General features: G+C 37.2%; 1 protein-coding gene across 7 annotated transcripts in view; it reads left to right on the forward strand.

Annotated features, from left to right (window-relative positions):
- Nucleotides 1-15980, forward strand: part of PLS3 (plastin 3) — an 89073-nt gene that overhangs the window by 39815 nt on the left and 33278 nt on the right. For 2 of the 7 annotated variants that reach the window (XM_063660001.1, XM_063660002.1), the window contains exons 2-3: nt 7842-7943; nt 9433-9513. In XM_063660001.1, coding sequence (XP_063516071.1) covers nt 9441-9513 — 73 coding nt within the window. In that variant the 5' untranslated portion in view covers nt 7842-7943; nt 9433-9440. Of the gene's footprint in view, nt 1-48; nt 96-1435; nt 1511-6538; nt 6560-7841; nt 7944-9432; nt 9514-15980 lie in introns of those variants that run through there. The other 5 variants (XM_054472162.2, XM_054472161.2, XM_063660004.1 and 2 more) reach the window with 4 other exon arrangements.

Genomic DNA, 15980 nt, shown 5'->3' on the forward strand with positions numbered 1-15980 from the left:
ATTCTGTGGGAGTTGAAGAGAAAGATCAGTGGGAGGTAGAGTCATTGGGAAACATGCTTTGGGAGAGGATGAGGCTTCTGAACCTTGCTTGGAGGGTGAGTAGAATTTGGATAGAGAGAGAGGAAAAATAGAGGAGGGTATTCTAAGCATGAGACACAGATGGAGAGAGAGGAAATTCTTAATGGGAGACAGGAAAATCAGAAGAGACCAGGATAAAACAAAAGGTACCGATAGAGGAGAATCCAGAACCAGCTGTAATAGAAGAAACACAGTTCTGTGAGAGTACTGGGAAGATAAATTTTATCTTGGGTGCGGACAATCTGAAGATACTTCCTGAAATATGCTTTTGAAGTGTCTAGATAGATGGGTGAAGAGCATTCCACTAGAGAGACCCAGTGGTCTCTCCAGGGAGTGGAAGAAGCGGGAAAATACATGGCCTGTTTGGGGAATAAGGTCTCTTGAGAGTGTTGGGTTCAAGGGTGTAGTACATATAATGGGAAGTAGCATTGGAAAGACGGGCAGACATAAAGCTAGAAGTCAAGTCAGAAAAGTGTAGGGCCTTGAATGCTGTACTAAAAAGGCGGGACTTTCTTTTGTATGGAATGTTTATAAGATCTACTCTTCAGGAGATTAGCAGTGTAAAGATTGCACTGGAGGAAGACGGAACAGCAGGCAGATCTGATAAAAAAAAACTTTTGTGGGGTGGGGGGAGGGGGGAGGGATAGCATTAGGAAATATACCTAATGTAAATGACGAGTTAATGGGTGCAGCACACCAACATGGCACATGTATACATATGTAACAACCCTGCATGTTGTGCACATGTACCCGAGAACTTAAAGTATAATAAAAATATATATATTAAAACAGTTTAAAAAAAAAACTTGTGGAGTAGGCCAGACATGAGGTGATAAACAGATATGATGGAAGAATCTCAGAGATTGCAAGGCAAGAATCCAGAGGGATTGGTGGTTGACTGATCCTCCCTTTGTTTTTTGTGGTCAAACTGCAGTCTGGAGACAGAGGAAAGTGGGAAAGTTGAAAACGAGACCTGATTTAGCAGGAGAAAGAGTTAGAAAAAAACAGGGAAAATAATGTGGCAGTAAGTTAGATTGGAGACACTTAGACTTTGCTAACTTGAATCTTCCTCACTGACTTTCCTTCTCCCTTGGCCACTTCTAAACTGGACCCTGATCTGCTGCTGCGAGTGTGTCTGTCACTAACCCTAGGCACAACACCCTTAACCAGTGATGTCTCTCTGAGAATGCCCTTACCGGGGATGTCTATCTGAGAAAATCCTACTTGCACTCAAAGACAGAGTTCAAACGTCACCTCGGAAAATCTTTTCTGACGCCTACCATTTAGTATATATGACTATGATGGCATGATAGCACTAATGTTGTATCTTTGTTTTTCCATCTGTTTCCCCCACTAGACAGTAAGCTCTTCCAGAAAGAAGGGGATTTGGATCCTAATTGTCTCTTATCTGGAGCACCCAACACAGTGCCTGGTACATACTAAGCCTTAAGTTAACGCTTGATGAATATAAATAAATAAGTGGGTGAGTGTGGTAGATATTCAAGTTGGGAATCTTCTAAAGTCATTAGGAAACATGAGACTAGAGCTTTAGTAATCATAGTATGAATAGGTGAGTTTTAGCCCACAGTGGTACACACCCATCTAAGCTAGAGACTAGTGCTGAGCTGTTCACTTACCTAACTAGGGAGGTGGCAGGGTGGCAGTTTCTATTGGTAAAGGTAGGTATGCAAAGTGTGGGTGTTCAAAAGCACTGCCTGTTTTGGATGGAGGAAGGTGACAACACCCCTTTTCTGTGATCATTCTTGAATTGTTCACACATAATGGTGGCTAACTTATTTATTTTCATTTATAGTGAAATAATGTATTTCTTCCATGTTTTGTCCCCTCTTTGTTGCTTTCTTGTTCATTTTAGGAGCTCAAGTATGTGTTGCCCAATCTCTGATTTAAGTAACGAGCTTCTCTTTCCCAATTCTATTTACCATACTAGTGGCTGGGATGAAGCCTCTGGTGAATATCCTGTTTTTATCTTTTGGCTGCCTTTCAATTTCAAAAAAAAAGATCAAGTTTATGATCAAAGTTGGTTACCCCCAGATGAGTTTCCCACGTGCATTCTCTTTCTCCTGGACCTCATGGTACTGAATGACACAGATGAATAAGTAGATTATTCAGTCAGCTGCATTCCTAAAGTGAGTGAGTGCTTTAGGAGATAAAATAGGCACCCCCATCCCCCTTCAAATACCTTTCAGAATTTGAGTAATAGTTTCAGGTAGTTGTAGGTATACCTTTCTCAGCAAAGATCTGTGTTTAGGGTTTATGTATAGTTAAATGAGCCGGCGGAGTGGTTTCATAATTGCAGTATTGTTAGTCAAACTCTGTAATTAGAGATGACTTCATAGGCATAAGATTCTTCTGTGGGTGACGCCCTGAATTCATACCCAATTGTACACTATATCCTTTTATGAAAAAACAAACAAACAAGGTTTTGTTTGCTTTTGTTTTATTCCCTTATTTGAAAATCTGTTTTCCTGTGTCTTATATGTTTAGTGAAGGAGGGCTGGCTTTTTTCTACAGCTTTCCCTTTTCCTTTACAGAAATGGCAGGCATAGGAGCTAAGGAGGAAACAGAATTTGGGACAGATCAAAGTGCTTTGCAGATGAGTGAATTCAGAAAAACGTAGAGACTCCAGGAGGTTTTATTTTTGATAAGTATTAAAATTGCTGAGTTTAAATGGAGGAAAAATATATCTCTATTTCTTTGAATGTCAGTTCTCTTTCTCTCTCCCTCTCTTTCATCATGTAAATAAAGTCCACTTTTGCATGGTGGCACACATCTGTAGTCTCAGCTACTCAGGAGGCTGAGGCAGGAGGATTGCTTGAGCCCAGAAGATTGAGGCTGCACTGAGCTGAGATTGCACCACTGCCTGGGTGACAGAGTGTAACCCTGTCTCAAAAAAAAAATAAACACATAAAGTCCACTTTTGTGGGAAGACAGACTGGGAAAGAGGACATATTTGAAAATCAGGGTTTTTTTCCTTTTGCCTGTCAATCACATATTGTGAAATTGGGGTTAAACTTTTATTCAGCAAGTAATACTTTCTCTTCACCTTTTTCCAATACTCATGAAAAAATTTGCAAATTGTGAGGAATGTGACAATATTGACAAGCTGTTAGCTATTTTGAAAAGTGATCCTAAAATATTTAAAGAAAAATTGTTGTTTATTTGTTTGTATATCTCCTGTCTGCTCTTTAAATTGTGTTTAGAAACTGGCCTTATGGAGGAGCCAAATTGAGTCATGGATAAAAAGTGACTGACAGGTTTTCCTTTAGGCCCATCCTTCTTAAATTACTTTGACTAAAGGCTTGTAATTTTTATATATGAGGGAGACCTATTATACTCTGTAGTCAGTAATTATAGGGAGATGAGATAACTTTTCATTTATCCCATGTAAAAGGCTATTAGTAGAACTAATGCCTTATATTTATTTATACAGCTCTTCACAATTAACCCAAGCATTCATTTATTCCCTATTTTCTTTCATGAAGGATTTGAAGTTGCTATGTAATACTTCGTAGTTCACAATATGCTGTCATACATACCATCTGTAATCTTCATTAGGACCTGGGGGAAGTAGGTATTATTATCACTATTTTCAAATGAGGAAACTTAGGCTGAGACAGATTAATTAAACTTGCTGGTGGATACATTACTAGGGAATAGCAGAACCAGAGCAATAATTGATGCCTTCTAATTTCACGTCCAACCTCTTTCTGTTAAAACATACTACCACCTTGGGCGCGGTACAACAGCTTGGTGTACTGGTACTTGAGATTAAATGAAGTGTCTACGGGGCAGTATTGATGTCAAATCTTGTGTTTTGCTTTGTGAACCCATCCGGGATGTGTTAGTAGCTTTAAGAGAAAAAAGTCCTATAGTACAATGAATGCCCCATGAAGAGGAATAGAGCTTCTGTTATTTTAATTTGTAAGATCTTAATTTTTTAATATCTTCACTTATTTCCAAGTTACTTAATGTGATGTTTTCTCTCAAGATAGTACTTTACTGCTTGACCTCCTTAAAGACACCATGAAGTACCTATGAGTAGTCTTAAGGACAGACCATTTTTTAATTCATAGTGGCATAAAGAAATCTACATTAAACAACTTTATTTTAAGCTTCAAATGGCAAAATTTACAATTGTATCAACTAGAGCATATATTGTGAGCTTTTTTAATTTGGCTTTATATTTTTTAGTCTTGGCCCAGGTACTTCAGAGTAGCATTTCTTTATTTCCTTTCAAATAACTGTCAATAAATGAATATGGGTTTATTTAAATTGGAAAGTCCTGCATTAAACTATTTTGTTATCCTGAAACAACCTTGTCTGGAAATACGGTTTTAAGGAAGTGTGCATGTTCCAATTCCTTCTTTTTGTTCTCATTGAAGTGTATCTCTTTAATGTCTCCAATAGATGGAAAATCTGAGTTACATACGCAAAGTCACTTTAGGCTTTTTTAAAGGCAATTAGAAATAAGAAACTTGAAAATTTTAAAATATATATTTAATGCACTGGATTAATTTTTGGACTAAACTGGTGCCCTAAAATTATTTCTATGAGATCTAAGCATTTCTTAATTCATTTTTATTTTTTACTTTTTTTATTGAGACACGGTCTTGCTCTGTCACCCATCCTGGAGTGCAGTGACGTGCTCATGGCTCACTGCATCCTCTACCTCCCGGGCTCAATCGGTCCTCCCACCTCAGTTTCTGAGACTACAGGCATGTGCCACCACCCACGATGCCCAGTCAATTTTTTGTATTTTTGGTAGAGACGAAGTTTCACCGTGTTGCCCAGGCTGGTCTCGAACTCCTGAGCTCAAGCGATCTGCCCGCCTCCACCTTCCAAATTGCTGGGATTACAGGCATGAGCCAGCACTTGCTAATTTTATAGGAAGAAAAAAAGAACTGCGTTTCTGGCCACTCTGAGAAGAAATTAATAATCCTTAAAGTCTCTAGAGACTTTTTTCTTCTAAAAAAATGGATATTTGTCCCTTTTATTGCAGTCACTAATTCACTTTGTGTCATATTGTAATTATTCATGTTTGCTTCAGCAGATTGTAAATTCCTTAAGGGCAAGAACTAGGTGTATAGCAGATGCCTAAAATATTGGTAAAATTGTTTGAGAAGTAGCGGGGAGGGCAGGTTGGGGAGAAAGAGATTTCTACAGGATTTAATCAGAACCCAACTGGTCAGCAGGGATAAGGGGGGGGCAGGGGGCAGGAGTGGTTTATGTCCAGAACCATCTTATCTAATTTCTTTTTTTTATTTCTTTTTTTTTTTTTTTTTTTGCAGTGATGCACTGATGCCTCACTGCAGCCTCGACCTCTCAGGCTCAAGTGATTCTCCCACCTCAACCTCCAGAGTAGCTGAGATTACAGGCACACACCACCACTCCTGGATAAGTTTTGTATTTTTGGTAGAGACGGGGTTTCACCATGTTGGCCAGGCTGGTCTTGAACTCCTGGGCTCAAGTGATCTGCCCGCCTTGGCCTCCCAAAGTGCTGGGATTACAGGCATGAGCCACTGCACCCAGACCTAATTTTCTTTTGCATGGAAGTGATATGGTAGTGTGAGAGTAAGCTCAGTTGTATAGGTTTGTTTTAGTTGTTTTTTACCCACATACTTTAAATTATTACTGACTCACTATCTGCCCAAACTGGAAAGGACCTTTAGAGATAAAGGAGAGAGGCCACATGTTTTAGATTTCTGAGATGGTCTTACTTTTAAACTTTCTGTGCCATTGTTCTCCTTGGTGTATAATTCATGGAGATGTGTAATAATTTTTTATTAAAAACATGATTGCTTAAAAGGTGTGAAGAAAATTGGAATAAATCCTATGTCGTATTTTTGTAATGGGGAGTGTTGAACATATTAGTGAAACAGAATATTTTTAGAATTACTACTATCGTTTGCATTTAACTTATGAATTAAAAAAAAAAATTTTTTTGGAGGCGAGGTCTCACTATGTTTCCCAGGCTTGTATTGAACTCTTGGCCTCAAGCAATCCTCCCGCAGTGCTGGGATCGCAGTTCTTTTTATTCTTAATCTTTAAAATGCCTAACTTCAGGCCTGGGCGTGGTGGCGCATAGCTGTAATACCAGAACTTTGGGAGGCTGAGGTGAGTGGATTGCTTGAAGCCAGGAATTCAAGATCAGCCTGGGCAAAATGGTGAAACCCCGTCTCTACAAAAAATACAAAAATTAGCCAGGCATGGTGTCCCACGGCTATAGTCTGAGCTACTTGGGAAGCTGAGGAGGGAGAATCACCTGGGAGGGAGGAGCCTGGGAAGTCAAGGTCGCAGTAAGCCATGATCTCACCACTGCACTCCAGTCTGGGCAACAGAGTAAGACCCTGTCTCAACAAACAAACAAACAACAACAACAACAACAAAAAACACAAAGCCTAACTTCATTACTAACTGAAGAACTTTCTTTCCCTCACAGATCCTGAGATTACTCTGAAAGGTATTTTCATCCAACCTGTCTACTGAGAAGTTATCCATCTTTAGTGGCGTCTTGATATCATAAATAAGAAAAGTTTATGAATAGGCCAGCTTTGTTTTATATCTTTTTTTAAGAGTCTAGTGTTATTTAATTTTTTTTTTTTTTGAGACAGAGTCTCACTCTATCACCCAGGCTGGAGTGCAGTGGTACGATCTCCGCTCACTGCAACCTCCACCTCCCAGGTTCAAGCGATTCTCCTGCCTCACTCAACCTCCCGAGTAGCCGGGATTACAGGCACCCGCCATCACACCTGGCTACTTTTTGTATTTTTAGTAGAGACGGGGTTTCACCATGTTGGTCAGACTGGCCTCGAACTCCTCACTTCAAGCAATCCACCCGCCTCCACCTCCCAAAGTGCTGGGATTACAGGCGTGAGCCACTGCGCCCGGCTGATGGTTTTATTTAATTTCTAAAACACCAGTCACTATATGTGTCTGTTACATTATGGTAAAAACTTAGCTAATAGCATCATATGGTCATTTTAAAACTTCTCCAGGATTTGAGAAACCTGAGTGTGAATTGCAGTCCTGAGAGGCCAGGTCTTCTAATAGGAAAAAAAGGAGATTAGAATATTTAGCTCATAGGACTATTGTGAGGGTTCAGGAAATTAATATGCAAATGAATTTGTATAATGTATTAATAATACTTGGTGCATAGTTGTTGAAGGGATTAATTTTATTAAAGTTCTGTTTTATTGAGTGCCTTACTATGTGCCAGGGGCTGTGATAAATTCTAGAAATAGCAACAATTCTGTGAAAAAGATAGATGTGGCCCAGCTCTCTTATGAATCCCTCCCTACCTCTTCCAGCCCCTATCTCTCTATACTGAGTGTTACACTTCTTGGCCAAAACATAAGTTGGTGAGTAATTTGGTGCCTTTTAATAAAATGTCTAAAAGGGATAAATGTAAGATCTCAAAATGTATTTTGTATAGTTTGTGAAATTTAACCCGTAGTATACTTTTTTGGAAAGGCAACATCTTTAGGGCAGTGGAACTACTGTATGTAATACTTTAATGGTGGATACATGTCATTATACATTTGTCCAAACCCACAGACTGTACAACACTAAGAGTGAACCCTAATGTTCACCAGATTCTTAGGGTGGTAATGATGTAAGTTCATCAGTTGTATCAAATGTACCACTCAGATACAGGATGTTTTGGTCAATGACTGATCAAATGTATGATAGCAGTCGCATAAGATTATAATACTACATTCTTACTGTACCTTTTCTACGTTTAGATATACGGATACCATTGCGTTACAATTGCCTACAGTGTTTACTACAGTAACCTGCTGTGCCATTTGTAGCCTAAGAGGAATAGGCCGTACCGTATAGTCCAGGTGTGTAGTAAGCTATACCATCTAGGTTTATGTACATGCACTCTGTGATGCTTGCGCAATGGCAAAATCACTTGACAATGCATTTCTCAGAACACATCTCTGTCTTTAAGCAACACATAGCTGTATATGGGAACTCTCTGTAACTTCTGCTTGATTTTGCTGTGAACCTAAAACTACTCTAATAATAACGTCTATTGGCTGGGTACGGTGGCTCACACCTGTAATCCCAGCATTTTGGGAGACCGAGGCGGGAGGATCTCTCGAGTCCAGGAGTTAGACACCAGCTTGGGCAAGGTGGCAAGACTCTGTCTTTACAAAAAAGAAAAAGAAATAAAGAAAAATAAAGTCTACCAAAAAAATAAATCAGAAGAGAGAAAAAACCCAAAGCAAAAAAGGAGAAAGCAACATGTAATCATTTCATTTTTCTTCGTCCAAAATTATTGTTATAATAAGTTTGCATTTGGAAATTATCTACTGTGATACAGACCTCCTCTCTTTATTGCCAGGATCAGCAAAGTTTTTCCATATAGGTTCAGATCATAAATATTGTGTGCCAAGAGGTAAAATCAAGAATATTATGATATTAATATCAAGGATATAATATAGTATTTCTGTAAGTTTTTATTGACAAAATTCAAAATATAATAATTGAGTACAATTTTTCGGTAATACAATTCTGATGAGAAGGATAGAATTCTTTTTTTCTGGGATAACATTTCACTTAATTGGGTTCAAAGTTAATGTGCCCCATCATCAAAATGGACTGCAAAAATTTTCCTTTAATAACCATATCCAGCTTGAGGTCATACAAAAACAACTGGTGATCCAGTTTTGGCCCACAGGCCATATGTAGTGTGCCAACCTTTGTTCTGTTAGTTAAATAGATCAATAAGGCCAAATTGGAAAGGATGTATACTCAGATAATATAATAATTTACATGCATAAGAATGTGTATACTAGCCACATGTGCATTTTTATATCAAAACCAGCTATAATTTGTTTTGTTTCCACTTTATTCTTCCTTTAATGAGAGTGATTGATAGACGTCAGTATGCTATTTGAAAATCAATGTTTTCACAGTGAATGATTCTAAAGTGGCTTAATGGGAAAATGATATTTTCCGTGAATCATTGGTCACATAATATTGACCTTTAGCTTTGGCTCATATAACCAAGAATTTCTATTATGTAGCTTTTTCCTGTCACTGCTGGGTACTTTGGCCCTTCCTTAAACTTTTTGAATGTAATTTAAGATTTTGTCCTTAGAAGGAAAATTCAGAAATATTTTTTCTCAATAAATTTTGGTAAGTGATGACTTCTCATTTGTTTGTTTTCTGTATTAAAGCTGTATGTAGAGACATGGTAACCTATTCAGATTGTTTTGATAGTTTGAAATTCTGTTTAAATTATCCCTAAGATGAGAACTTAGCAAGAGTGCTTATATTTATCACAGTTTTTTTAAGTCTGAAACCTTTTTGGTTTTTCTTTAGATCTTTAAATGGATGAGATGGCTACCACTCAGATTTCCAAAGATGAGCTTGATGAACTCAAAGAGGCCTTTGCAAAAGTTGGTGAGTATTTTTTGTAGTAAAACTATAGGGATGCAATATTTATTTGGTCTCAAAGCTATTTCTCCATAAATATCACATGAGTCGTTAATCAAAAACATTAGGGCAAGATAGTTAAAATAGATGGGATAAAGTTTTGGAAGCTATACTTAAAATTGTTTATTTATTTATTTTTTTTTTGGTCAAGAGTGGTAGCTGCTATTATTTCCAATTTTATGTAGTATTTAATACGGTCAAATTTTTTAGACCACAGTTCCAATCCTTAACTGGTGACTGTTATGTATGGTTCCTGAAATTTTCATGCCAAATTTTAGTTATTATTATATTTCGCATCTCATATCTTTCTGAAGAGGTTTGAAACTTTCACCATATTCTCAAAGGGATATGTGACCCTCGAAAACATTAGATGATGTTTTACCCTTCCTTAATTAGTTTGGCGTTATTGACTTTTTTATGGGTTTTCTGTGCCCTTGGATAATGCAGATCGTTCTACCTCGCCACGTTAAATTATAGCTTCAATATAAGATGAGAAGGCATAGCATGCTATTTGATTTATCCTTTATCATCATATAACATGCCTTACAATTGAGCAGCTATGGAATGTAAATATGGAGAATGTAAATATGGAGTATTTACATTCCAAATTTTAGTGCTCAGGTCAAGTCTATAGACAATAATGAGAAAACAGGGTGAGAACAGACTACTTATGTAAATACACGAATCAACATGTGCTTAGAGAGGTAGATTATTATTATTTGGTATCTCCTTGACTGAAGGGTACAGAATTAGCTCATATGATGATTTGTTATGTAAATCAGAATTTGCCGTTAGACCTGTGTCGAAAATCCCATTAGTGAAAAATGAGGAAATACACATTTCTGTTCCCATATATTTATGATCAACATTTTCTATGAAGGTATTCAGTAGTAGCAGTGTACCTTGGGAAGAATAATGACCCCAGCCAGAGTGACCATTCATAATCCCATCAAAATTTTAACTAGAAAAAACTGAATATTCCTGAATCTAACATGATCGCGCGTGTGTGTGTGTGTGTGTGTGTGTGTGTAAAAATAGCAGTTAATTAACTTGCCATGGATACCACTTACTGTAAGAAAAATGCTACATAGTTTAATATATAACAGCAAGTGAATTCTTGGCTGCAAGAGTTTTTTTTTTTTAAATGACTCATTCAGTCAAAATAGTCTTATAATTGTTTTAGGAGTGCATTTTAGAACCTTTTTTAAAATTTATATTCATCTTTCAGCATTAGCAGCAGCTTAATTTGTTATTTATGAATAGAATTTCAGAGTAGGCACCATGCCTTATTAAGTACTCATCTCCTCAGGTAGATGCTGAATACAGATCTTGTCCTCATGTGCAGCATCTTGGAAATAATTACGTGCAACATTCCTTAAAAATTAAAGTTAATTCAGATATTGTTTACCTGATGAGACTTGGAATACATTTTACAAGTAAAAGAACTTCATTGTCCCTTAAAAGCTTAATGACATAGAGAGGATTGACCAATTATCTTCATAGAGGAAGCAGTTAAATTGTATTAAGTAAGGGATCAACGAGAAGTTTGACTGCAAGAAAAGGTCATTGTGGAGCTATTGTTTAAGTAGAGTTTAAGATAGACGTACAGTTTGCCAAAGCCCCTGCCAGGCATATGTTCCTAACATACTTAGGCTCTTATTACTATATACACTGTAAAGAGTTCTGGAATCCAGAATTTCTGCCTATTGTGAATATTATTCTTTTGTAGTCTCCACTCAGTATCTAGCATAGTGTTGCACACATGTTAGGTTCTCAGTAAATATTTCATTGATTGAAACCCAAGGAACTATATACATAGCCTTTTGATGTACTGGGATTTTTGTCATTATCAACCATACATTCAGAGGGCCTTTGTTGTGAAGATTTTCATTACAGTGGAATTTATTATTAAAGGTTTTTGCCATTAGATTGTAGCATATAAAATTTATATTTTTTTTCAGCATAATAAAAGCTTGTGTGTACACTCCATCTTTTAGAAACTCATTTAAGGACCCAGCCAAGTCTTTCGATTTTCTTTAAAAAAATCTTTGTAGTTTTAAGTTGTTGTTAGTTACAGAGCCCTCAGGCAACTGTCAAAGGTGTTATAGAAATTTTTTTTCTAATTCAGGGTCACTTTATTTTAAAAACAAGCTCTATAACTTATCCTGTGAAGCACAGTTTTTCCTTTTTGTGGGGGTGGGTTGGCAGAGAATAGGAAAGACTACTTTGTCTCAGTTCAATTGCGACAAAATATGGAAATCATTAGATGATTTTCCCCATCTATTAACAATAATAGCCTTGATTATCTCCTTAGAAATTCAGCAAAATCATAGCGTGTGGAGAAAATCTCTGTAATTACTGCTAATCATAGGTTTTGTTCAATCAATTAATAGTGCTTTGAAACTCTCTTTACTAGCAATAAATTGAGTATTAGAATTTAAAGTTCTCTTTTCACTCACTTTCTGCACCTGCTTAGTTTTAAGCTCCAAGCTCATGTAATTATTTTAATTTTCTCAACAATTGTTTCCAGTGCTTCCCAGTAGCAGAAACGTTAGTTACCAGTTTTTGTACTTCATGATGTTTCAAATTTAATTTAAATGCTGTAATACATAACTATTTCTAAAGAAGAATAAATAAAACCTTTCAAAACACTTAGGTATTAATATTTTACCATCTAGAAACTGTCTTTTACATTCTAAGCCTTTAATCTTGCTGTGGAAGCTAGTGGTCATTTGGATGATTACTTGTCATAAAGAAAAATTCATGTAATGTAAACCTTTGCAGAGTTGCTTTAGTACTGCAAACACTTACCTTGCCTTGCCTTTTTTCCCTCCTGAGCACTCCCTACTGAGGTTTTTTAAACATGAATTCAGCACTTTTGAAATAAAACAATAATGGGTTTCTTAAATGACTAGGAATAGTATGGGTGTATTCCTCTGAGGTTTCCCACCAAACTAAGCAAAAAAAAATTGGTTGTGGTGATTGTAGCTATACCAGACTTCTCTCATCCTAGGAAGTTGAGTTGTTTCAAATTACTTGATATTCGCTAGTATATAAAAACCACATCAGGATGATGCCACAAAAAAAAAAAAAAAAAACAGTGCTTTAGTTTAATTTACTTTTAGTATTCAATAAAAGTACACCAGTGCATATTTGTTTAATTATGCCTTAAAACAAAAACAAAACTATAGCCCATCTAAAAGAAAATGAAACTAATCAGTGCTCTTTCATTGTGCCATCTGGTTAATTATATATGGATTATTAGAAGTGGAGGTCTCGGGATAGTCGGAAAACCATGTTTCAAAGGTGTGGAAGCTAGTTAGGAGTACACATGTGTGGGTGCATGGGTAAAAGCAATTTTTATTTTTATTTTTATTTTTATTTTGAGACTCCTGGGCTCAAGTGATCCTCCCACCTCGACCTCCTAAAATGCTGGGATTACAGGCGTGAGCCATGGTACCTGGCCGGCCAGGTATATTTTGCTTCATGCACTAGATGCGTTCCTGAAAATCAGCAGGCCAACCGTAAATGGATTTTATGTAGTGGGATACATTTTAAATGTAAAGAGAAAATCTAATTTTTTTTTTAAGTGAAGCCTGCTTTGAATTTTTTTATTTTTTTAATTATTTTTTGTTTATTTATTTTTTTTGAGACGGAGTCTCGCTCTGTCACCCAGGCTGGAGTGCAGTGGCGCGATCTCGGCTCACTGCAAGCTCCGCCTCCCGGGTTCACGCCATTCTCCTGCCTCAGCCAGGTGGCAGACTACAGGCGCCTGCCACCACGCCCGGCTAATTTTTTTTTTTGTATTTTTAGTGGAGACGGAGTTTCACCGTGTTAGCCAGGATGGTCTCGATCTCCTGACCTCGTGATCCGCCCGTCTCGGCCTCCCAAAGTGCTGGGATTACAGACGTGAGCCACCGCGCCCGGCCTGCACACATGTATTTTTAAAACGAGAGTTGCAGCAGGGGAAAAATGATGGCCAAACTGCTGGAAATTTTGAGTCAGAAAAGGACTGATAAACATTTTTGATTGCCTGGTCTCACCCTCTAAACTTGTCCAGCCTTCTGCTGTACTTGACCTCCATCTTTGGAAATCCACTAGTACAGTGAACTCTAAAGCAGCAACCTCCAGTCTACCCTTAGCTGGAACTCATTAAACTGCCTCTTATATTTGCTGCAGTGAGCTACCTCGAAAGGTATAAGCTGTGAGAGGCAAACCTCATGTTTAGCTAAGCATCTGGAGATGTTTAGCAGCTGCCTTTTCTAAGGTTTTAATGCCTAATGAAAGCTTGATTTCACTGCTTAGATCTTGGGATGGCATATAGTTTTAAACTCTTCTGCCCAAGCCTTTTGACCGAGTCCTTTAAATCAGTATTTTGTGAGCTTTCATGGGCATTCAGGATTGTGTGTGTATGTGTGTAAACCCATTATTGTTAGATAAATAGATTCCTTTTGTCATTTCTTTAGTGCAGAAAATTTGTAGAATATGTTGGTCAAACCAAATTGAACTTTTAAATCCAGCTTTTCCAAAAGGATATGCATCTGCACTTGCTAGGCTTTCTTCTTTAAGTCCTAATGAGCACTGTCCTGAGTGGGCTAATAGAGAGGTCGCATGTGTATTGCAGATGAGGGCACACAATATGTGACCTCTTCATAAAGAAAGACACCAGATTTAGACAGATTCAAGGATGTTTAAAGCAACACACACACACACACACACACACACACACAACCCGAGCGTCAAAGAAAATCCTAGTCTTTCTTACTGTCAAATTTATAAGACAAAGTAGCACCCCAAAAGACGCTTTTGAAGTGATAGATTGCAGCACGTACCACCTGGACATGGGCAGTGTAAAACAGCAGCTAAAATCAAAACCACTTGGATTCTGGCTTAGCTTTCTCCAGACAAGTACTTAAAATAGCTTAAATAACAGGATGCAAGGGGAGGGAAAACATTTCCTTTTAAGGGTATGCATTCTTGGTGTGATTCAAACTTCTGCAGAAACATGGCTGTGTAATAAGTTTATTTACTTTAAGGTTTACTTAGGGGAGGGCGGTGGGGGAGTTAAACAGTATTTAAAATAATACTTGGTAAAAGAGAATAATGAGATTTCCTTTAAAACAAAATGCAAATGTGAACCTACATGTGTCATCAGAGAGAGAGAGAGAGAGAGAGAGAGAAAGGAAACAGTCCTTGTAACAGTTGGTTCTTTTCTGATGAATTCAGTGGCCAATATGAAAAATGGGCCTGTCTGGTGCAGCATTGGGACGTGCGTAGTGATTTTTTTTTAAGCATCGTAATTTTCTTCTTTAAAAAAAAAACACTTTGTCAATTTACTCAAATTTAGCCCTTTACTTTCTGCCAGAATTGTGTTCAGTGATAAGGTAGAGTTTCCTTTATCCAGCTTCTCCTTAATGTCCAGCCATACTGACCATATTTTTAAACCAAAAGGTTGAGACGTGCTGGCATTGAAAGTGCTCTGCACAACATAGGCAGTATGGTAATTTATGTCTGCTTTATCAGCTGGTTGGAAACTATGATGCTGAAACAGAAGTCTTCAAAACACGGAGCTTTTCCCACTCCATACCAATGTATAGTTAATGAGAAAATGGCAAGTGAGCCAAAAAGGAGTTGCAGAATATTGGCAGCATGAATGAGAAAATAAAGGACTGCCATCATGCCTGGTGGTTGTGATTTTAGTTTCCAGTTGTTAAAACGACTTCCAATCTAGGTATGTTATTTTGGGTAAGTTTATTATTAAATTCTCATGTTTATGTCAAAACTCGGAATAGGAGAAGTTCACCATCAAACATACTGAACAGCAACATTCTAATTCCAATGCTGTGTTTTTAAAGTGGACACTGTAACCACAAATAAGGACATAGTCTTATGATTTCAGAAAATTAAATTGTCTTTTTGAAAAACCTTGCCACATTATTCTTATTCTCATTTTGCTTTTGAATAACAAAAAATTATCCAAAATTCATTTTGGGTTATTTGGAAATCATTCAGGTACCTCAGCTATTTTATTTTACACATAAGGAAAACATGACTCAAAGACTATCATTTAGCCAGTTTGTAAAACGAAACTACTTTTCTCCGATGTAGAAAATTAGATTGAATAGTCATCAGCATTTATGTTTATTTTTTAAAATTACAAGTTAATCTTAGAAGTAGACTAAAAGTCGTGAGCACCTGATGAGATGGAAGCTTTCTAAAATCCCATTATGCTACCTTTTTACTGGCCTTCCAAACCACGTTAGATCTTTGATATTGTTTAAGGATGTGTTTTTGGTTTTTTGACTGAGTGTTCGAAATAAAATTAGCATAAAACTCTTTAAGAATAATTGCATGCTATTTTGTCTCTCAAGTACTTTACCAGCTGGGAGGTTTTGTAAAATTAATTGCTAGCTGCCTTTTTAGGCTCCCTCTGC

This window comes from Pongo pygmaeus, chromosome X (genome assembly GCF_028885625.2).
Source record: "Pongo pygmaeus isolate AG05252 chromosome X, NHGRI_mPonPyg2-v2.0_pri, whole genome shotgun sequence".
In the NCBI taxonomy this organism is placed as follows: domain Eukaryota; kingdom Metazoa; phylum Chordata; class Mammalia; order Primates; family Hominidae; genus Pongo; species Pongo pygmaeus.